Below are 22,500 nucleotides of genomic sequence, written 5' to 3'. Positions count from 1 at the left end.
AAACGGCCTAAATGAGATAACAGGAGACATTTCAACAGGTGTCTGGAAAACAACCACACACACTCCATGATCAAAACCAACCACACACTGTCCAAGATCAAAAACATTTAACGTATAAACATTAATAAACAATGTAGTGTTCAATGCAACTCCAATATAATATGACTGGATCAAACGCCATAGAGTGTAATATGACTGGATCAAACACCATAGAGTATAATATGACTGGATCAAACACCATAGAGGTTAATATGACTGGATCAAACGCCATAGAGGTTAATATGACTGGATCAAACACCATAGAGTATAATATGACTGGATCAAACACCATAGAGTATAATATGACTGGATCAAACACCATAGAGTGTAATATGACTGGATCAAACACCATAGAGTGTAACATGACTGGATCAAACACCATAGAGTATAATATGACTGGATCAAACGCCATAGAGTGTAATATGACTGGATCAAACACCATAGAGTGTAATATGACTGGATCAAACACCATAGAGTAGAATAAATATCTGTTCCATGAACACAGGTACCATGTAGGCCAGCGTAAAGCATCCAGAATGTTCTCTGAAAGGCCCTTCATACCTCAAGTCATCTCAGTTCATGAGTGAGAATCCCATTAGAGTAAAGGGGAAGTGGACCCTCTGGCCCAGCGCCAGAACTTCTTTAAAAATCCCCACTCTGGTCCGACTGACACAGATATGTGTTAGTGTGTGTGTGTGTGTGTGTGTGTGTGTGTGTGTGTGTGTGTGTGTTTGTGTGTGTTTGTGTGTGTTTGTGTGTGTGTGTTATCCCCTCTCTGGTCCAGCTGACACAGCGAGGCTTTGGTGCGGCAGGAGGAACCGAAACCTGTCCTCATCATCAGCAGACCAGCAGGGCGCGTCATCACACACTAGTCAGAGCAAGATGAAACCTACTGAACTCATCACACCCTAGTCAGAGCAAGATGAACTCAAACTCCTCATGCCACTTTGTGCTATTGGGGAGTTCCCGTCTTGACTACTGCAACGCTCTCCTAACGGGCCTGCCGGCTTGTGTGGTGAAACCCCTACCGATGATCCAGAACGCGGCAGCGCGTCTGGTGTTCAACTAACCAAAGAGGGTACACGTCACCCCGCTACTCATTGAGCTCCACTGGCTGCCGGTAGCTGCTTGCATTAAGTTCAAGTCACTTATGCTTACATACAGAGTGATTGCTTGTTCTGCTTCTACCTACCTAAATGCTCTTGTAAGGGCAAATGTTACACATAGGATTCTGCGCTTGTCTAGTGAGCGTCGTTTGGCACTGCCGTCTGTGCCAGTACGGCAATCCAGACTATTCTCATTTGTAGTTCCACGTTGGTGGAACAAACTGCCTAGCACTACCAGAGCAGGGGCGTCCATCTCTACCTTTAAGAAGCTTTTGAAGACCCAACTCTTCAGAGAGCACCTCCCTTCCTTACTGGCACCTTGACTAGTGCTTAACTTGCACTTCAGCAGTTACATTCCTGCACTTCTTTTACGTCCCTTGGGACAAAAGAGTCTGCTAAATGACTAAATGTAAATGATCACACACACTCATCAACTCATCAGAGCAAGATGAGGCTACTTACCTAAGTATTCAATCTTAGGGGCAAAAGCTGCTAAACTAACTTCAAACTCCTCGGAAGAGACGAAAGCTGCTAAACTAACTAAAAGCTCCTCAGAAAGAGACGAAAGCTGCTAAACTAACTAAAAGCTCCTCAGAAAGAGACGAAAGCTGCTAAACTAACTAAAAGCTCCTCAGAAAGAGACGAAAGCTGCTAAACTAACTAAAAGCTCCTCAGAAAGAGACGAAAGCTGCTAAACTAACTAAAAGCTCCTCAGAAAGAGACGAAAGCTGCTAAACTAACTAAAAGCTCCTCAGAAAGAGACGAAAGCTGCTAAACTAACTAAAAGCTCCTCAGAAAGAGACGAAAGCTGCTAAACTAACTAAAAGCTCCTCAGAAAGAGACGAAAGCTGCTAAACTAACTAAAAGCTCCTCAGAAAGAGACGAAAGCTGCTAAACTAACTAAAAGCTCCTCAGAAAGAGACGAAAGCTGCTAAACTAACCAAAAGCTCCTCAGAAAGAGACGAAAGCTGCTAAACTAACCCTGAACTCCTCGGAAGACGACAGAGGTTACTAAACTAACCCTGCTCTTGTCTGCTGATGCCATCTGTCATTACTGCATTTAGACGAAGCAATAGTCTTCCCCTACCAAAAGGACACGAGTAGGTTTGCACTGCCACTTACAGCACGTCAACAACAGTCAGCCAAACAGAGGTGCTCATTTAAAAGCATAGAGCAGAGACATTATAAGTGAGAACAGCTACAACCAAGCAAGGAGTGAGAGGAGAGATGCAGGTCTGCTAGGGGCAAGATAAAAGTGGAATTACACATCTGAAAGTTAAGTGCCCTTATGAGCGGCCATTGTTTGAAAGAACATCTCAATATGTCTGTATATCTGTGTGTGTGTGTGTGTGTGTGTGTGTGTCTGTGTGTGTAAGAAAGAGTCATCTCCGACAGCTTATTTTCTGATGAGCAAGTTAAGGGGGGTTCCCGTCTTCTCGCTCAACACGTGGGCTAATTCCCCGACACTCCTCTAGTGAATCATGCCTTTAGTTGTCAAGGACACTTTCAAGCCATGAAACCAAAGAATCATTCTTCATTGGTTCCATCAACCATGTTACCCTCTCCGTATGCACCTAAGGTCATCGTTAGTACATGTAATAATTCTGAAACATATGATGGACAACGCAGTCCAAAAGCATCAAGGCTACTAGCATAACGTTAAGAATCCAGGACAGTTTGCTATTTTGGGGACAGTGGCCAGCACGGGTTATTGCAACAAACCTGTAGCTGCATGCACCCAACTGCTGACAATGGCAAATCCGCTCTAAGTCTAACGTTAGGTCAAGATGGGTCACCGATTAATCCCGAACGTCAGCTAATATGGAAATTGTGATTAACAGCATTAGTCATTGACGAATTCCAGTTCAGTTTATACACAAAAAACGGGTTCTACAGCTCTTATCCTGACTTAGTTAGCCTACACTATACATTAATAAGCTTCTTTTCAGTTAGCTAAACAGACACTAATATGGATGTGCTTACCAGCTAATAACGCACACTGAAGAACCACCAGACACGTCTCTTGCCACCTCCTACTGATAGGATTCATAACGTTCAGGCAATGCCTAGCTCATCTTTCCATATGTTAGCGAATCAGCTAGGTTAGCTAGCTTGCTAGTTAGCGTGCCCTTACTTAACGTGTATTTATTTTATAGAAATACATAGATGCAGCTAGCCGAATAACCCAGTAAATGTTAAGAGTTAAAGTCTTTAAAAAAACGGAAGATAGTTACGGCGGTGAAGCATTCATAACGACTGGGGTTTGTTTATTTACTGCACAGCAGTGTGACCAAAGCCATAGATTCATAAGCTAGTTCAGTGAACATTAGCTCGCTGTTGCCGTACATCTAACCTACACTGCTAGCAACTCAAATAAATAAGTGACCCGCTAACTACTAAGCTAATGTGGTTGTTGCGTCAACCAAGCAAAGCAAACAAGCCAATGTTATAGTTTGTGGCGTTATTACAGATTTAATAACACATTTTGCATCCCAGTGGGGTTGACTTATTTATGCAACCTCCTAGCTAGCTTGCTAACCCAGTTACAAGCGTTACAACATTAGCTGGCCCCAAACGTTGTCTGCATCCAAATCACACATGCTAACCCACTTTAGCTCGCCTTACGAGTAAAAATGCATCTAGGTTAACTGGTCACCTAGGCAGCTAGCTCTGTACTTAGCTAGCTAGGAGTTAGCGTGCGTTACCTACCTTCCTCTAGACCGGCCTGCACTTAGAAGAAGAGTGCAAATTTCTTGTAGTTAAATAGTTACGGCGAGTACAAATGTTTCTTCTGTACCACCAAGCACAGAATTCCACAACGCACAAAGCTTGTCACCAACGTCTAAATAACAAAAATGTTGAGTAGTTGTTGTCATGCGACTTTAACTATTTGCCTGTGCGCTCAACGACCTTCTTTTGACAGCCGCGATGATCAGGCATTGAAACGAGTTTGCTTCAGTGCCATCGCCACTCACCGTATTTCGCTCTCTGGCGCTCCACGACCATCGAGCTCCTGCTCTCTCCAGCAATGAGTGAAATCTACGTAGTCTTTGCCAAACTCTATCTTGGCAATGCTAAAAGACATGCAGCAACCAAGTTGCTCAACTGCACCCTCTATAGACCACGATCGCAAAGCATTGCTTCCCAATGTGTTTACCGGTATGTTATTCAAGTGTGTGTGTGTGTGTGTGTGTGTGTAACTATGTTTGTATGTAATGCTCTGTCCGTATTCTAGGCATAATTCTTGAAGTAACAATTGCACAGTGTTCGTGACCTGGCCTACATGTTCTCCCCAATGTCGGTCATCATCAGCTCATTTCTAATCATAATAATAATAATAGCACCGAGTGCCTGCCCATACTTCATCACCCTTGCCTAGTTCTTCAGTTTAGGCTTAAAATAAGCATCTCCTGCTCGGAGAGTTCCAATGCAGCATTACTAAAGCAGTTTGCAATCCAATGTTCCTCCGACACAGGCCATACAAAAACAGTATATTACATTATATAATGTCTGAATTCAATAAATGACATGACAGTGATGATGAACTGTCACCGATGATTTGGATTCACTGGACCTTATCTCCCTCTAGTGTGCATCGACGAAAACTGCTGTTGTGTGAAGTTCACTCAAGGTTTTACGACCTCGACTAGCTTCAGAACGTCAAATGGGTGTTCTGATGACTTTCAGTCAGGTTCCCATGCTCATCAAGGCACCGAAACAGCTCTCAGGTTTTGAATGACATATTCTAAAAGACTTGCATTTCGATAAAGGCAAAACATCCCAGTGTTATTGGAGCCAACTGTAGATAACCGTCATAACTGATGACTGACTGGAAGCCTTTGCGTTGCCATTGGAAACTTTACCTCAAAACCCAAATTAAACTATACCTTGGCTTAACCCCAACATGAAACTTTAACTCAACACCAAAATTAAACTACACATTAAACACCCAAATTAAACTACACCTTAAACACCATCATTTAACTATACCTCAACACCAACATCTTTGCCCTGTCTTTCATTCAGTGGTCTTTTCACATGCCTTCCTAAAACACCATCAAACAGCTTCAGCAGGCGTTCCTGTCTGTGTGTGTGTGTGTCTCTTCACAGGCCTTGTACAAAATGCAGCTGCTAAAGTTCTTACGAAAACCAGAAGATCTGACCAGATTACTCCGATACTCAAGGCCTCACACTGGCTTCCAGTGAGTCACATAACTGATTTTAAAGCACTGCTGCTTGTTTACAATTCACTGAATGGGACAGGACCAAATTACCTCTCAGATATGTTTCAGCAGTACACACTTACTCACTGTTAGATCTAAACATGAAATCTGTTGAATATACTTACATACTTACTGTCAGATCTAAACATGGAATCTGTTTATATTAATAATTTCAGATCTAAACATGGAATCTGTTGAGAATACTTACTGTTAGATCTAAACATGGAATCTGTTGGTAATACTTACTGTCAGATCAAAACATGGAATCTGTTGATAATAATAATTTCAGATCTAAACATGGAATCTGTTGATAATAATAATTTCAGATCTAAACATGGAATCTGTTGAAAATAATAATTTCAGATCTAAACATGGAATCTGTTGATCATAATAATTTCAGATCTAAACATGGTGAAGCAGCGTTTGTTGCTATGCTGTTTAGCTCTCAAAGGTGCTCCGTCTGTAGCCATTTTCAAATCTAGATTTAAAACCCAACTGTTCTCAAATGCATTCTGTTAACTGGCAGAACCTATTTACTTAATTTTGTATATGATATTTAAGCTTCCTTTATTTTTCTATGTTGTTTAAACTGTTATAATGCCATTTGCCTTTTAAAATATGTAGTTTATTCATGTTTTTTTTATCTGCTCATTTGTAAGGCACTTTGAAGCACCAATGGGAATGAATTGTGATTATATAAACGTGTCTTAGAATCATCGCCATTTCCAACATGTTGTGTGTCTGATTTGTGAGTGTGACTCAAACACCTGGAGGAGCGAGAGGGTTTGAGGACAGACAGATTGAGGACAGACCGGTTTGGAAGAGACAGGTTTGGGGGAGACGGGTTTGTGTCAGATGAGTAAAGGGTTGGCGGAGACGGGTTTGAGTCAGATGAGTGTTTATTTCCCCTCTCCAGTCCGTCTCAGACTCGTTCACACTCTCCGTCCAGAGAAGAACAGAACCCAGCGTGCAACACTGCTTGGACTGTAAACCCTTCTGTCTGTCTGAAACATCCTTCGACAAAACTAGTCACAAAAGTTTTCATCTCCGAGTACTACAAAGAATAAAATGTCATGAGGAATAGGTAATCTCTTTTCCAAAAAAATAAATAGAACCCAGCTTTACGCAAAAAAAGGGGCTATATTTCTCCACTGTTACTTTCTCCCAAGCTCTCTCTCATCAGTAGGAAGAACAGCTGCAGTTCCCTCAATGGCCTCTAGAGGCTACAAACACAGGGGCGCCAAGGCAGACACAACAGCACATGTCACACATGCAGACAGCCTTTATATACAAAACACAAACAATAGAAGAGTGAACACAACATGACCGTGGCAGTGTGTCTGAGTCACTGCCTGCCTGCTTCAGCCTGTGTGTGTGTGTGTGTGTGTGTGTGTGTGTATATATATATATAACACAATCTGCAACACACAAACACACACCAAACACATCTTGCAACTGAAGGCAATTCCTTGGTCCGGAAAAAAGAACATTTCAGCTGATGCTGATGGGGGGGGGGTGAACTACGAAGCGAAGGACAAGGCCAAGGAGCAAAAAGGCGATATTGTAGCTTATGGTTGTAAAAAAAAAAAGTGTGTGTGTGTGTGTGTGAGTTTGTCCTTTCTCCCGTCACATTCCCGTAATTTTATGATAGCATTTGAGGACGCATCTTGAGTGGCGTGACATTTCCCCTGGTTGGTGTGGTGAGGTCCCAGTCACGAGTTCATGGAATAAAAAAGGTCTCGAGTGTGAGCGGCGCTCACTGGTACTGTCTGTAGTCTCCCCCGAAGGAGGGCGCGGGCATCGGGGGCGCAGGCTCCTCCGCAAACTGGGGGCCTGCAGCGGAGAGAAGAGTCACACAGCGCACCCGTTACACACACACACATCAGACATCGCACCGGTTACACACACACATCAGACATCGCCCCTGTTACACACACATCAGTCAGCGCACCCGTTACACACACATCAGACACACACACACACACACACACACACACACACATCACACCCGTTACACACACACACACATGACATCATACATCGCACCCGTTACACACACACATGACATCAGACATCACACCATAACTAACATGCTAACTATCAGACTACACATTATCACGCTACTATCGACTCGGATCCCTTCCAGAGAGGCTCCAGCCTCGGGCGTGTGGGGATCCATCATGTCGCCCAAACCTACTCTCTGAGATGCTCCGTCATTATTGTACTAGTTTCATCTCAGACAGTGGCCAACAGCAACCTTGAACAAACTCAGGCTGTGTGTGCGTGTGTGTGTGTGTGTGGTAAGACGTCTGTGTCTGTGTCTGTGTCTGTGTCTGTGTCTGTGTCTGTGTCTGTGTCTGTGTCTGTGTCTGTGTCTGTGTCTGTGTCTGTGTCTGTGTCTGTGTCTGTGTCTGTGTCTGTGTGTGACTCACCTGTAGGGAACTGTGAGGAGGCGAACCTGGTGAGCAGGATGCCTGCCCCCTCGATCAGTGCCAGCAGAATGCCTCCCATTGCAGCGGAGCCTAACATGGCAACTGGGCCGTCTGCACAGAAACACACACAAACATCCGATAAGAACAGCATACACACACGCTAGGAGCTGGACTCAGGGTTACACACACGCGCACGCACAAACCCACACACAGACGCACCAACAAACACACACACACACCTGAAAAATGGAAGGATATTGATGCACTGAATTGACGGACATGAAATGCACCCTGTGTCACCATATACACAGAGCAAATGGATCTGAGAGTAATCTCAGTGATGTAGCTGACAATGTGTGTGTGTGTGTGTGTGTTTGTGTGTTAGTAGCAGGAGACTCACTTCTAGCAGCGAGGATGGCTCCGGTCGCAGCTCCACTGGTGAGTTAGTGTGTGTGTGAGTGTGTGTGTGTGTGAGTGTGAGTGTGAGTGTGAGTGTGAGTGTGAGTGTTAGTAGCAGGGGACTCACTTCTAGCAGCGAGGATGGCTCCGGTGGCGGCGCCACTGGTGATGGAGTTCCAGGGGTCCTCCTTGCCTCTCACGTGCACCAGGCTGCAGTCGATGGTGGAGAAAAGGCCGCCCCACACGGCGAAGCTCCCTGCAGCCGGAGGAACAGCATTAGCACACACACACACACACACACACACACACACACACACACACACACTCCATCCAACTAACCACATGACTCCTGCTCCTAATGCATCCTCTTTACACACACTCCTGCTCCACCCAACTAACCACATGACTCCTGCTCCACCCAACTAACCACATGACTCCTGCTCCATCCAACTAACCACATGACTCCTGCTCCATCCAACTAACCACATGACTCCTGCTCCATCCAACTAACCACATGACTCCTGCTCCATCCAACTAACCACAGGACTCCTGCTCCATCAAACTAACCACATGACTCCTGCTCCATCAAACTAACCACATGACTCCTGCTCCATCAAACTAACCACATGACTCCTGCTCCATCCAACTAACCACATGACTCCTGCTCCATCCAACTAACCACATGACTCCTGCTCCATCCAACTAACCACATGACTCCTGCTCCATCCAACTAACCACATGACTCCTGCTCCATCCACTTACATACCTCCTGCTCAAATGCATCCTCTTTAATCTATACCACCGCACTTTATTGTACTCTTAATATATATATATATATACATATATATATATATATTTAAGCTATTCCTACTGTTTTAGATAGCTGTAATATTGTTGTGTTATATGTTGTCACTCGTCGCAGCAACAGGAGCACTCCAAATTTCGTTGTACGCACATACAATGACAATTAAGGCTTTTCTATATACCTATATATTTACAATGGGGATCCAACTAACCACATACCTCCTGCTCCAAATGCATCTTCTTTACAATGGGGTGCATGTTTACGTGTTCAGATACACAGGCTAAGTGTACTACAGCATGCCGTTAAAGGCAGTTAACACATGTCATCTCTAAATCATTAAATCTAGTAAATCCAATCCACCTCTTCACACGTTATTGTTATATGACCCTAAATTGGGACCAGAACCCATAATCACAGAGTCTAACAAAATATCTCAACTAGGAAGGGCTGGAGGAGTCAAGTCCTGTTTTCCAGTCCAGTTTTTTGTTTTTTTCTCACATTTCAAGGACATGAATATTTTTCTAGTGATTGGGAGATAACCAACCCAGTCTCCCTATCCTTCAGTGGCGTAGGCAGCGTAGATAAGATGGTTTCAGGGTCAGAGTAACGTGAAGAGGATTGACCTTCCCCTCAACTGGGTGAGTTACAGTCTGCCTCTACTCAGCCATGTGTTGCTGCCCCCCCCCCCCCCGCCAAACAACCCCCCAGTGCAGAGACTGAGGTACTCATATGGCCTATTTATATATATATATATATATATATATAAAATAGTGGCTGCCTGCACGAACCAACAGAACAGTTCCTGATCACATGACCTTGCAATGATCAGCTATGTAAGCTAGCAGCACCAGGTACAAAACATCCACTTCAGGTAATATAATGATGATCTTTGGTAGATAGGTGTCAATCATGCAAGCCTGTGTTCTGAGTTCTATCCCACTCTCTGCGCCCCCCCCCCCACAGGTGTGTACTCACCTCCCCTCTCTCAGACCCCCCCCCGCTCACACACACACACACACACACACACACACACAGGTGTGTACTCACCTCCCCTCTCTCAGTCCCTCCCCCACACACACACACACACACACACACACAGGTGTGTACTCACCTCCCCTCTCTCAGTCCCTCCCCCCCACACACACACACACACACACACAGAGGTGTGTACTCACCTCCCAGCGCTGGGGCTCTGGTCTTGATGGCCGTCAAGCTTCCTTTCAACCTGTGGTTTATTCCCTGCACACACAACACACACACCCTACCTTAGTGACTGGACACACACACACACACCCTACCTTAGTGACTGGACACACACACCCTACCTTAGTGACTGGACACACACACACACACACACACACACACACACACACACACACACACACACACACACACACACACACACACACACACACACACACACACACACACACACACACACACACACACACACACACACACACACACACACACACCTCAGTGACTGGACACACACAAACCCTACCTTTGTGACTGGATTTCCAGTACATGACATTAATCAAAAGCCGTGCCCATCATAGACAGGTGAAAGGTGTCGAACAGTGTCTATTTGACTTACAGCAGGTGAGTTTATGTGACAGGTGTCGAGCAGTGGCTCTTTAACTTACAGCAGGTGAGTTTATGTGAAAGGTGTCGAGCAGTGGCTCTCTGACTTACAGCAGGTGAGTTTCTGATCATAGTCATGTGACAGGTTTCGGGCAGTGGGTCTTTGACTTACAGCAGGTGAGTTTATGTGAAAGGTGTTCCGGCACTTACCGCAGGTGAGTTCCTGAAGCCCTTCACCGACTGGAAGATCCCTCCGCCTATAGCCCCCATGGTGAAGGCGCCGCCGCAGTCGTCAACTATCCTCCATGGACTGAAAGGAGAATGTTTCGCTTTAGTAAAAGGTTAACGACCTCTTACTCCAATCCAACCCACTGCCGTGCCAAGGCTGGGGGGACACTGCGCCAGTTCCACGGAGAGGACATCAAGGTGTTGTTCAAAAGTAACCAATGTGCCGCAGCTTGCTCAGAGAAGTAGCTAATAGCCAGTGCTATCTATGTTCCCGTTCCAACAGTCCAGATTACATTGGCGACATTGAACAATGACAAATGTCATTATAGACCGCTATAGGCACTAAGACGCCAGGTCTACTACACCGAACATTTAAGAGAGTCGAATCGTACGTGCAGCACATTGGGAAACACTTTTAGCTGATGTTATACAACGCAAGTCATGGCGTTCCATCTGACGTCAGTCAGATGCTTGGTGCTGTAATATATGCTAACCGGTCAGCTAACACTCACCGGTTAGCAGCTACAGACTGTCTAACTGTCTGTAATTAATTCAACAAACGACAAATGTCATTGTTTAGGACAAGTCATTTAAACAACTGACTGAGTAGTATATACTTCAATAGAATATGTCGTTTAAATAGCTAACTGTTCTAGAACAAGGTCACCAAGCTACAGAGCTACCTGCCTACGTATCCTTGCTAGTTACATGGTCATAGCGACAGCAAGGGCATAGCGGCCACGCAAGGTTTTATAGCCTACCTAACATAATCAGGATTTGTACACTTGGTGTGACCGCAAAATAAAGACATCTTCTTTTTCTACAAACATCTTTTAGCCGCCATCACAACCCAGTTAGACCGTCTGATGAAATTAAACATGGCATGTTGAATTCAGTGAGAAAAGAAGATAGATTACTCACCACGGCTCCCTTGCGTACTCCTCCATTTTGTTCTAGCCGTGTTCCGATCGACGTCACAAGCGTGTACATGTCACGTGACATCACAGAACCACGTGATCAATATGGCGGAATTTCGGAAAAAGATGTCGGTAAAGGATATATGATAAAACATCGAACAGATGTGTTTAATGAGCATATAGCTGGGTTAATGAGCGCTCATCGGATACAGTAACGGTAGTTACTTCCTTTTTTCGGTTGTAAAGATCATCTGCAGCATTTCAAGGAACTTTATATTGGAAAGACATGGCAGACGAGCGCAGACAGAAGCAATGCACTGTTGTGCTCCCTACCGAGTCGGTGAAGGTGATGGCAGAGTCGGCGGGCGTGCAGCTGCAGGAGGAGAGCTGTGTGGCCCTGAGCGATGAAGTAAGTTATCGTATCAAAGAAATAGCGCAAGATGCTCTCAAGTTTATGCATCATGGAAAGAGACGAAAACTAACCACAAGCGACATTGATCATGCCCTTAAAATGAAAAACGTAGAGCCATTGTACGGATTTCAGTCACAGGAGTTTATTCCGTTTCGTTTTGCAAGTGGTGGAGGGCGGGAGCTTCACTTCTACGAAGAGAAGGAGGTTGATCTTAGCGATATTATCAACACACCACTCCCGAGAGTCCCGCTTGACGTGTCGCTAAAAGCGCATTGGTTAAGCATTGAAGGCGTCCAGCCGGCTATCCCGGAGAATCCTCCCCCCGCCCCGAAAGAGCAACAGAAGGCCGAGTCCACGGAACCTCTCAAAGCTGTCAAACCGGGTCAAGAAGAAGAGGGTGGCATTCAGACGAAGGGGCAGGGTGCCACCTCCGCCGAAGCCAAGGGCAAGAAAGAAGGCATGATGCGAATCAAGCCCCGCAGCACCCACGAGCTGTCCGTGGAGCAGCAGCTGTACTACAAGGAGATCACGGAGGCCTGCGTGGGCTCGTGCGAGGCCAAGCGAGCTGAGGCCCTGCAGAGCATCGCCACGGACCCCGGCCTGTACCAGATGCTGCCGCGCTTCAGCACGTTCATCTCGGAGGGCGTGCGCGTCAACGTGGTGCAGAACAACCTGGCGCTGCTCATCTACCTGATGAGGATGGTCAAGGCGCTGATGGACAACCCCACCCTCTACCTGGAGAAGTACCTGCACGAGCTGCTCCCCGCCGTGGTCACCTGCATCGTCAGCAAGCAGCTGTGTCTGCGGCCGGACGTGGACAACCACTGGGCCCTGAGGGACTTTGCGGCCCGGCTCATGGCCCAGAGCTGCAAGACCTTCAGCACCACCACCAACAACATCCAGTCCCGCATCACCAAGACCTTCACCAAGAGCCTGCTGGACGAGAAGACCCAGTGGACCACGCGCTACGGCTGCATCGCGGGCCTCTCGGAGCTGGGGCCCGACGTCATCAAGACGCTGATCCTGGCGCGGCTGTCCATCGAGGGCGCGCGCATCAAGTCCGTGATGGAGGGCCCCGTCGTCTCCAACATCGACAAGATCGGGGCGGACCACGTCCAGAGCCTGCTGCTGAAGCACTGCGCCAGCGTCATCGCCAAGACCCGGCCGCTGCCCGACGTGGTGGACCAGTACCGGACCGACTACGGCTACCTGGGGCCCATGCTCTGCTCCCACGTGGTGAAGGCCCGGGCACAGGCGGTGCTGCAGGCCCAGCAGGTGAACCGCACCACCCTCACCATCACCCAGCCACGCCCCTCCCTCACAGTCACCCAGTCGGGCCTGGGGGGCTCCGTGGGCTCGCGCCCCCCCAGCATCATCAAAGTGCCCAGCTCGCTCACACTCATGTCCACGCGGCCGGGTACGCCCACGCAGCCGTCGCCACCGGCGACCAAGTACATCGTCATGCAGACGAGCGCGGGGGCGGCGTCCACCCAGCAGGTCATCACGCTGACCTCCGCCCAGTCGGGGTCGCCCATCACCAGCACGGTCTCCAGCACGCCCTCCTCCCTGCAGCCCATGGTCAAGGTGGAGTCGGGGGGTGGGGGGGGCGTGGCGGGGGCCAGGCCGCTCCAGAAGTACATTGTGGTGTCTCTGCCCACGTCGGCGTCCGCCGCGGCCGCCTCCTCCCTGGATCCCAAGGGCACAGGAGGGGCCCCCCATGTGACCACATCCCCCCTCACCATGGAGACCGTCAAGATGGAGCGCTCAGAATCACCCGCGGCCAGCACTCAGTCCCCGCACTGAACATGATGGACAAAGACAATCACACACACACACACACATGTTTTTTTTTTTATCCTGATGCAGTTTTCTCCCTATAAATATATTCCCCTCTCTTGCAAACCCAGACACACGAGTGAAGCTCGCTGTATGAAAACAGGTGTGGCCAAAAAAGAGTGGGGTGTTAGCAGGTCTTTTTTTTATGTTTGGTGGAAGGGGGAGGGAGGGAGGGGTGGCAGTTAGAATTTTTGAAGGTGTTCATAGCTATGAGAAAAAAAAAGTGAAATATTTGACATATGATGCATGAAACCTTGTATCGGACATTATAATTATAATAATAAAAAACATTTTCTTGTAATGCGTGACATAAAATGGGCTTTACTCCAAAAATAAATGTGTGACTGGAAGTAGTTTTCAGTTCTAGGCAACAAGTAGAAACAAAGCACACTGATTGAGATGATAGTGTAATGATCCATCCTAATAATATATATATCATTTCTGACACCCATGTGTAGTGATTTTTACATTCTCAAAGGCAGAATTATTGTTTGCATAGCATTGTTAAATGGCCTGTGCTGTGCTAGCTCACAAAACACTTTTGTAATAAATAATTAATAAATAAACAAACAAATGTGTCCCTTTGAAAATGATTGAAGTACCTTCACCAGTCCAGCCAATGATGTAAGTGCTTTCACCAGTTCAGCCAATGATGTAAGTGCTTTCACCAGTCCAGCCAATGATGTAAGTGCTTTCACCAGTCCAGCCAATGATGTAAGTGCTTTCACCAGTCCAGCCAATGATGCTTGTTGTGTGGTAAAGAGACACTCTTATTTATCACTGTCAGAAAGTTCTTAAAGGTGGAGTCTATCACTGTGATAAAGTAGTGGAGTCTATCACTGAAAAAGTACTTAAAGGTGGAGTCTATTACTGTGATAAAGTACTTAAAGGTGGAGTGAGTCTATTACTGTGATAAACTACCTTAAGGTGGAGTCAATCACTGTGATAAAGTAGTGGAATCTGTCATTCTATTCCAGAATGCTTTTTTGTCAAATTCAGTAAATTGCTCCTCCCTGTCTTCTTGCTGTCTGTTTTGTGTGTGCACTCAGAAGAAACCCTCTGTGTGTGTGTGTTTGTGTGTGTGTGTGTGTGTGTGTGTGTGTGTGTTTGTGTGTGTGTGTGTGTGTTTGTGTGTGTGTGTGTGTGTGTGTGTGTGTGTGTGTGTGTGTGTGTGCACACAACAAAAACCTGGTGTTCGTACAGTCCTGTCTCTGAAAATGAAACCAAGTGGTTTAAATTGAGGGTAAGGGTTAAGGTGAGTGGCCTGGATCGAGCCATAAACTGTTCCAGACGGTCACCGGTTGTTTCTGAAGCATGGAAGGGAGAAGTGTAATTTGATTGGCCGTTGAGCTCAAATATCAACATCGCTTTAGCTGGAATCGCTGGCTGCATCAAGGCCGAGGAGCAGGGTCCAGAAGGCCTGTACTGAGGCCATCTGTGGCCATTCTTTCCCCCATAGCAGTGTGTGTGTGTGTGTGGGTGGGGGGGGTCCAGCAGGGCTGCACTGTGTGTGTGTATCTGGGGGGGGTCCAGCAGTACTGTACTGTGTGGAGAAGGGATCAGGAGGCAGCGTCCACTCCGCTCTCTCTGGCCTGGTTGGTAAATAAATAAATGATAAATAAATGATAAATATGCTCTTTCACTGACATGAAGGCAAAATATTTACCCTCATGGGGTTTCACTGCCAAGTTGATCCTTCCTCTCTGTTCAGGCTCTCCCTCTTTCCTCTCCGTTCATGCTCTCTCTTTCTTTTTCTCCATCCATTCTCTATGTCCATCTTTCCATCTCTCCTCCTTTTTGGAACCTGTATGAAGCCCTTTCTGCCCAAGGTCTCTCCTTATTTCCCTCCCTCTTTTCCCTCTCTCTTCATCTCTCCCTCTCTCCCCCTCTCTCTCCCTCCATCTCTCTCCCTTTCTCTCTCTCCCTCTCTTTCCATGTCTCTCTCTCCAACTCTCCCTCTCCCTCCATCTCTTCCCCTCTCTTCTACTCTCTCTCATTCCTGATCTCTCTCCATCTCTACCGCACTCTCCCTGCCTCTCTCTCCCTCCCTTTCTCTCTCTCCATCTCTCTCCATCCCTCCCTCTCTCTCTCCCTCTCTTCTGCTCTCTCATCCCCCCCTCTCTTCTGCTCTCTCTCCATCTCTCCCACACTCTCCCTGTCTCTCTCCCTCCCTCTCTCCCTCTCTCTCCCTCTCCCTCCCTCCATCTCCCTCTTCATCTCTCCCTCCTTCTCCATCCCTTCCTCTCTCTCCATTCCTCCCTCGCTCTCTCTCCCCCCTCTCTCTCTCCATCTCTCTCCATCCCTCCCTCTCTCTCTCCCTCTCTCTCCATCCCTTCCTCTCTCTCCATTCCTCCCTCGCTCTCTCTCCCCCCTCTCTCTCTCCATCTCTCCCCCTCTCTCTCTCTCTCTCTCCCTCTCTCTCCCCCTCTCTCTCCTTCCCTCCCTCTGACCAGTGTGTGTGTATAGAGACAGGCAGTCTGCTGGCTCCGGTCCCGTTCTAAGGAATGGGAGAGGAATGATTTGGCGTCCAGTGCCCCGCTGAGACATGTCCATATATGGGCATTTGTAGGACGCGGGGTGAGGCCACGGCAACAGGGACATAAACTGGCCGGCTGGTATTCCAATCAACTCTGGCCTCCCCGAGCAGAGTCTCTCCGCTAAATACCACTGAGCACCACAGCTAACACCACAGCTAACTTCTCCACTGAGGGCTACAGCTGACTCCTCTAAATAACTCTGAGGGCCACAGCTAACAGCTAACTCCTCTAAATAACTGTGAGGGCCACGGCTAACAGCTAACTCCTCTAAATTACACTGAGGGCCACAGCTAACAGCTAACTCCTCTAAATAACACTGAGGGCCACAGCTAACAGCTAACTCCTCTAAATAACACTGAGGGCCACAGCTAACAGCTAACTCCTCTTAATAACACTGAGGGCCACAGCTAACAGCTAACTCCTCTAGTCTAAATAACACTGAGCACCACAGCTAACAGCTAACTCCTCTAAATAACACTGAGGGCCACAGCAAACAGCTAACTCCTCTAAATAGCACTGAGCACCACAGCTAACAGCTAACTCTTTTAAATAGCACTGAGCACCACAGTTAACAGCTAACTCCTCTAAATAACACTGAGGGTCACAGCTAACAGCTAACTCCTCTAAATAACACTGAGGGCCACAGCTAACAGCTAACTCCTCTGAATAACACTGAGGGCCACAGCTAACAGCTAACTCCTCTAAATAACACTGAGGGCCACAGCTAACAGCTAACTCCTTTAAATAACACTGAGGGCCACAGCTAACAGCTAACTCCTCTAAATAGCACTGATTCTTTTGCAGTCTAGGAATCATTTTCTGTTTCAGTCCTTTCCTTTTCCATTGAGTTGCACATGTGAATGAAATGCGCTACACAAATAAAATTGTCTTGCCTTGCCTTTTATGTGTTTATGAAGGCCATGTAAACAAATGCATAAAAACACCTGAAATGTAAAGAGAATAAGGGGTTCTGTTTTAGGCATGGGAAATTCAGACTGCTATTTTAAACAAGAATGGGAGCATTCAGAGAATGCAAACCTCCGCCTTCTGACCTTGACCTTCGACCTTGACATCTGAAAATCTAATCAATTATGGCCATTATATGACCCAATCTCCCCACAAAGTTTGATGGAAATCGGTCCATGCGTTTCTGCGTAATCCTGTTCACAAACAAACATACAGGGGCGAAAACATAACCTCCTGGCGGAGGTGACTATAGTTAATAATTAATATATTAAACCTTTTAATAACAAGGACGTTTGACTCCCAGTGACATCACACAGAAGAACAAATGGTCTAAGAAATCCACATTCATGCTGTGCACAACAACTTGTGGCCCAGGACAAAGGCTCCCTATCCTCCTGTGCCAATGTTTGGATCACACCATAAAGTTAGGGTGAGTGTGTGTGTGTGTGTGTGTGTAAAGTAAGTGTGAGTGTGTGTGTGTGTGTGTGTGTGTGTGTGTGTTTGTGTGTGTTTGTGTGTGTAAAGTTACTGTAAACTCCAGATGTCTGTGCTTGTGTTATGCTGACATGCATCTGCAGCTTATGCAGCTTCTTATCTGTTCAGGTATTTCTCTAGAACCATTTTACTCACGATTAAGGAAACATTTACAGTGTGTGTGATTCATAGGGGACTATAAAAAGCCAATTCCAGCTCCTGAAGCAGAGCCCAGCGCACTCGTGTCATGATGCGTATGGTGGTTTCAGTGTGTGTGTGTGTGTGTGTGTGTGTGTGTGTGTGTGTGATGCATATGGTGGTTTCAGTGTGTGTGTGTGTGTGATGCGTATGGTGGTTTCAGTGTGTGTGTGTGTGTGTGTGTGTGTGTGTGATGCGTATTGTGGTTTCAGTGTGTGTGTGTGTGTGTGTGTGTGTGTGTGTGTGATGCTCATGATGGTTTCAGTGTGTGTGTGTGTGTGATGCGTATGGTGGTTTCAGTGTGTGTGTGTGTGTGATGCGTATGGTGGTTTCAGTGTGTGTGTGTGTGTGTGTGTGTGTGTGTGTGTGTGTGATGCATATGGTGGTTTCAGTGTGTGTGTGTGTGTGATGCGTATGGTGGTTTCAGTGTGTGTGTGTGTGTGTGTGTGTGTGTGTGTGATGCGTATTGTGGTTTCAGTGTGTGTGTGTGTGTGTGTGTGTGTGTGATGCGTATTGTGGTTTCAGTGTGTGTGTGTGTGTGTGTGTGTGTGTGTGATGCTCATGATGGTTTCAGTGTGTGTGTGTGTGTGTGTGTGTGTGTGATGCTCATCATGGTTTCAGTGACGCTGTGCTTCCAGAGGGTTACTAAATCACTCCTTCCAGCTCCGCCAAGGAACACTGTGGCTCTCCATCTGTCTGTCCATGCTCAAGCTCTTTATTAGGATCTGTGTGTGTGTGTGTGTGTGTGTGTGTGTGTGTGTGTGTGTGTGTGAGTGTGTGTGTGTTAGAGAGTGTGTGTGTATGTGTGAGAGAGAATGTGTGTGTGTGTGTGTGTGTGTGTGTGTGTGTGTGTGTGTGTGTGTGTGAGTGTGTGTGTGTGTGAGTGTGTATGTGTGAGAGTGTGTGTGTGTATATGTTTAACTCGCACTTTATTTGGCACCCATGTCCGCTGCCATGTACCGTGTCGTACATCAGTCGTTCTCCCTTTCCCACTCGCTGCCAGGACTCCGCATGTGTGTGTGTGTGTGTGTGTGTGTGTGTGTGTGTGTGAGAGTGTGTGAGTGTGTGAGTGTGTGTGTGTGCTGCCAGGACACTACATGTGTGTGTATGTGTGTGTATGTGTGTGAGAGTGTGAAAGTGTGTGAGTGTGTGTGTGTGTGCTGCCAGGACTCTACATGTGTGTGTGTGTGTGTGTGTGAGAGTGTGAAAGTGTGTGAGTGTGTGTGTGTGCTGCCAGGACTCCGCATGTGTGTGTGTGTGTGAGAGTGTGAAAGTGTGTGTGTGTGCTGCCAGGACTCCGCATGTGTGTGTTTGTGTGTGTGTGTGTGTGTGTGTGTGTGTGTGTGTGTGTGTGATTGTGTGTGTGCTGCCAGGTCTCCGTGCTCACACCAGGAAACCTCGCCAAGCAACCACAGATGACGGAGAGGCGTCTGGCCTCGGACCGGCCTGGTCCATTCCAGAGGTTTCGTTACACTGACCCACATGACATCAGAGACACACACACACACACACACACACACACACACACACACACACACACACACACACACACACATATACGCAAACACACACACACACACACACAGCCATGCAAAAGGAATGCAACACTCCTAGTCACCAGTCACCAGGACATCAATGACAATCAGATCACACACACACACACACACACATTACATCATAGACACATTCAATGCATTCTGGGTAGAGCTCATTTTTTTCAGTTTCAGTGGAATCCATTTTGAAAATATATTTATTATCCCATTGAATTAATAATTAATAATACTTTTCTGTAAACACATTATTTCTAGATTACATCTTAACAAGGTATATGAGTAGGTATATTTCACTCTTAAGTGAGCAATGTTGGGACAGCTACAAAAAGAGGAGCATTTAGCAAAGGCAAGAAATGTTTTGTAACACCCAACAGCAGAATGTCAATGGAGCATAGCCCTTACTGATGAATCATCATCCTAACATTAGACACATTTATTGATTTTAATCAACATTACTGCTACTTCAATGCAATGGCAAAAGTTTTGGAGAGTGTGAACCACTCTTGCCTAATGGAATAGTATTGCATCACAGTGGAATGAACTGGAAAGCTCTCTGGGAATCACATCCGAGCTGAGAAAATAACAGCACAAATACAAGCAATGCGGAATTGGACAATCCAATTAAGAGGCTGGTAAAGCTATGTAAAACCCAACAGAAAACTTAAGACATTTAAGAGATACGCCATGTTTTAAGAGATTCGTTTTCCGAAAGTATAGAGAGCATCCAGCAAAGAGTACAAAGTCATTCCTAACTGAAGAAGGATATATTTCATCCTGAGTCCCCTCCCTACGGCTATGGGTGTATAGTATATATTAGTATATAAACCTTGTCAGACTCGTGCTCCAACTGAGATTTGGCCAGGCAGCCATCTTGTCTATCGTGAGCAAGGTCAAGATCAAAGCCCGCTGTGAAATCCCTGATCCTGTTGCCATAGAGATGGAGATCCCTGGAGGGCGAAACTCCTAGTGACTGGCTGGTGTCTCCACACATCACAACTACCCTCACATGTGTCAGCTAACTCCTCTCCTGGACCTAAAGAGCCACTTATCATAGTTTCCAATCAAATACAGATGCAAGCATTCATGATCCCTGCACAACACACACACACACACACACACACTTATCAACATACAATAGGAACTGCTTCATCAATTAGTGCAAAATGACAGGCAAGGCATCAACACAAGTTCAAGCCAAAGCCCCCCCCCCCCCCCCCCCAACCCCCATCCCTACGAGCCCCTCCAGTCCACCCGACCCTCCCCGAAGTCCAGTGAAGAGAGAGAGAGTGTGTGTGTGTGTGTGTGTGTGTGTGTGTGTGTGTGAGAGTGTGAGTGCGAGAGGGCAGGGTGGAGGCTGTGCATTTGATGGGGATGTCCCTCTTGCTCCTGCTCCTCCTCCTCCGTCTGCTCTTCCTCTTGCTCCTGCTCCTCCTCCTCCTTCTGCTCTTCCTCTTGCTCCTGCTGCTCCTGCTGCTCCTGCTGCTCCTGCTGCAGGGTCACTGAAGACGCTGAAGTTCTCCTCCCCTCAGCACAGATGTCTGCTCCTTTGCTACGCACCCGCGTCCTCTCCGTGGTTTCTCCTCTCCGTGGTTTCTCCTCTTCGTCGTTTCTCCTCTTCGTCGTTTCTCCTCTCTGTCGGTTCTCCTCCCTGTCTGTGTTCCTCCCCGTCTGATCTCCTCTCTGGCTGCTGACCTGCCTGCTTACTGCAGCAGCTTTGGTATAGCAACCTGTTGGGAGCAAACGCAGGTCAGCAGGGTTCCATGCTGTCCACCATCTTACAACAGTCAAATAAACTCAGAAATATAATTTAATACAATTCTTTTAAAATATATATATGTTTGTGTGTGTGTGTGTGTGTGTGTGTGTGTGTGTGTGTGTGTGTGTGTGTGTGTGTGTGTGTGTCTGTCTGTTTGTGTGTCTGTGTGCCTGTGTGTGTGTGTATGTGTGAGTGTGTATATGTTTGTTTGTGTGTGTGTGTGTGTGTGCGTGTGTGTGCGTGTGTGTCTGTGTGTGCGTGTGTGCATGTGTTTGTGTGTGTGTGTGTGTGTGTGTGTGTGTGTGTGTGTGTGTGTGTGTGTTGTCCCACCTTCTTGAGCTGTTTCATGTTGTTGCCTCTGATGGAGGCGAGCAGCTGGTCGCGGGTGTTTTCGCCGTCGCCACGACTCCCGGCGCGGTCCTCCACCCTCCTCTGTGACACGGGCGTCAGAGAGTTCCGCAGGAAGTCCCCGTCCAGCGTGGGGGGGGCGGGCGGGGGAGGGGGCGGGGGTGGGGGGGGTCCCCCTGGCGGCCCCGGCGGGCCCCCCTGGCTCTTCCTCGGGGTCATCTTCGGGGTCATCTTCGGGGACGGAATGGGGGACAGCTGCGGCGAGGGTCGTGGCGAGGCTCTGGGCGAGCAGCGGAACCCTCCCGACACCCTGGGCACCTCCAGCGCCCCCTTCTGGTCGCCGTTGGCCTGCGCCTGCGCCTGCTTCTGCTCCTGCAGGCGCCGCTGCCGCTGCCGGTCAATGTTGCGGCTCAGGATGTTGGTCATGGTCATGCGCGGGCCGGCCAGCTCGAAGCTGTAGCCCAGCTTGAGCAGCGTGGCGTTGTCCTTCAGGAGTTTGGTCATCTCCATCTCCGTCTTCCCGCCACAGATGTGCCGCTGGTTGTGGAAGCGCAGCTCCGTGAGCGTGGCGTTGCGCTGGAGCGCCGTGACCAGCGCCATGATGCCCTTGCTGGTCAGCAGGTTGGAGTCCAGGTTGACGCTGGTGAGTAAGTAAGTAAGTAAGTAAGACTTTATTTATATAATAAT

General features: G+C 47.4%; 4 protein-coding genes across 4 annotated transcripts in view; 1 reads left to right on the top strand and 3 right to left on the bottom strand.

The window, feature by feature from the left end:
- LOC308371709 (ras-related protein Rap-1b-like) overlaps positions 1-4,066 on the bottom strand; it is a gene marked incomplete at its 3' end in the record, with an annotated part of 18,391 nt that extends 14,325 nt beyond the window's left edge. The window contains exon 1 of the mRNA XM_080846696.1: positions 3,855-4,066. The remainder of the gene's footprint in view (positions 1-3,854) is intronic.
- A 2,183-nt stretch (positions 4,067-6,249) lies between these two features.
- timm17a (translocase of inner mitochondrial membrane 17 homolog A (yeast)) lies at positions 6,250-11,799 on the bottom strand. The gene is made up of 6 exons (XM_080845671.1): positions 11,738-11,799; positions 10,799-10,898; positions 10,180-10,243; positions 8,327-8,455; positions 7,801-7,911; positions 6,250-7,201 (listed from the first exon to the last, which is right to left on the bottom strand). The coding sequence occupies exons 1-6, from the start codon at positions 11,761-11,763 to the stop codon at positions 7,125-7,127; spliced, it is 507 nt and encodes a 168-aa protein (XP_080701797.1). The 5' UTR covers positions 11,764-11,799; the 3' UTR covers positions 6,250-7,124.
- Positions 11,800-11,844: 45 nt separating this feature from the next.
- On the top strand, positions 11,845-13,948 carry taf6 (TAF6 RNA polymerase II, TATA box binding protein (TBP)-associated factor; the record flags this gene model as incomplete). The annotated part of the gene is made up of 1 exon (XM_080845859.1): positions 11,845-13,948. The coding sequence occupies exon 1, from the start codon at positions 12,020-12,022 to the stop codon at positions 13,946-13,948; it is 1,929 nt and encodes a 642-aa protein (XP_080701985.1). The 5' UTR covers positions 11,845-12,019.
- A 7,425-nt stretch (positions 13,949-21,373) lies between these two features.
- Positions 21,374-22,500, bottom strand: part of lmod1b (leiomodin 1b (smooth muscle)) — a gene marked incomplete at its 5' end in the record, with an annotated part of 6,790 nt that continues 5,663 nt past the window's right edge. Inside the window, 2 exons of the mRNA XM_080846639.1 lie at positions 21,374-21,436; positions 21,796-22,453. Coding sequence (XP_080702765.1) covers positions 21,410-21,436; positions 21,796-22,453 — 685 coding nt within the window. The 3' untranslated portion in view covers positions 21,374-21,409. The remainder of the gene's footprint in view (positions 21,437-21,795; positions 22,454-22,500) is intronic.

This window comes from Sprattus sprattus (genome assembly GCF_963457725.1).
Source record: "Sprattus sprattus genome assembly, chromosome: 10".
In the NCBI taxonomy this organism is placed as follows: domain Eukaryota; kingdom Metazoa; phylum Chordata; class Actinopteri; order Clupeiformes; family Clupeidae; genus Sprattus; species Sprattus sprattus.
Note: the sequence above shows the minus strand (reverse complement) of the source record. Positions and strands in the feature narration are given on the sequence as shown.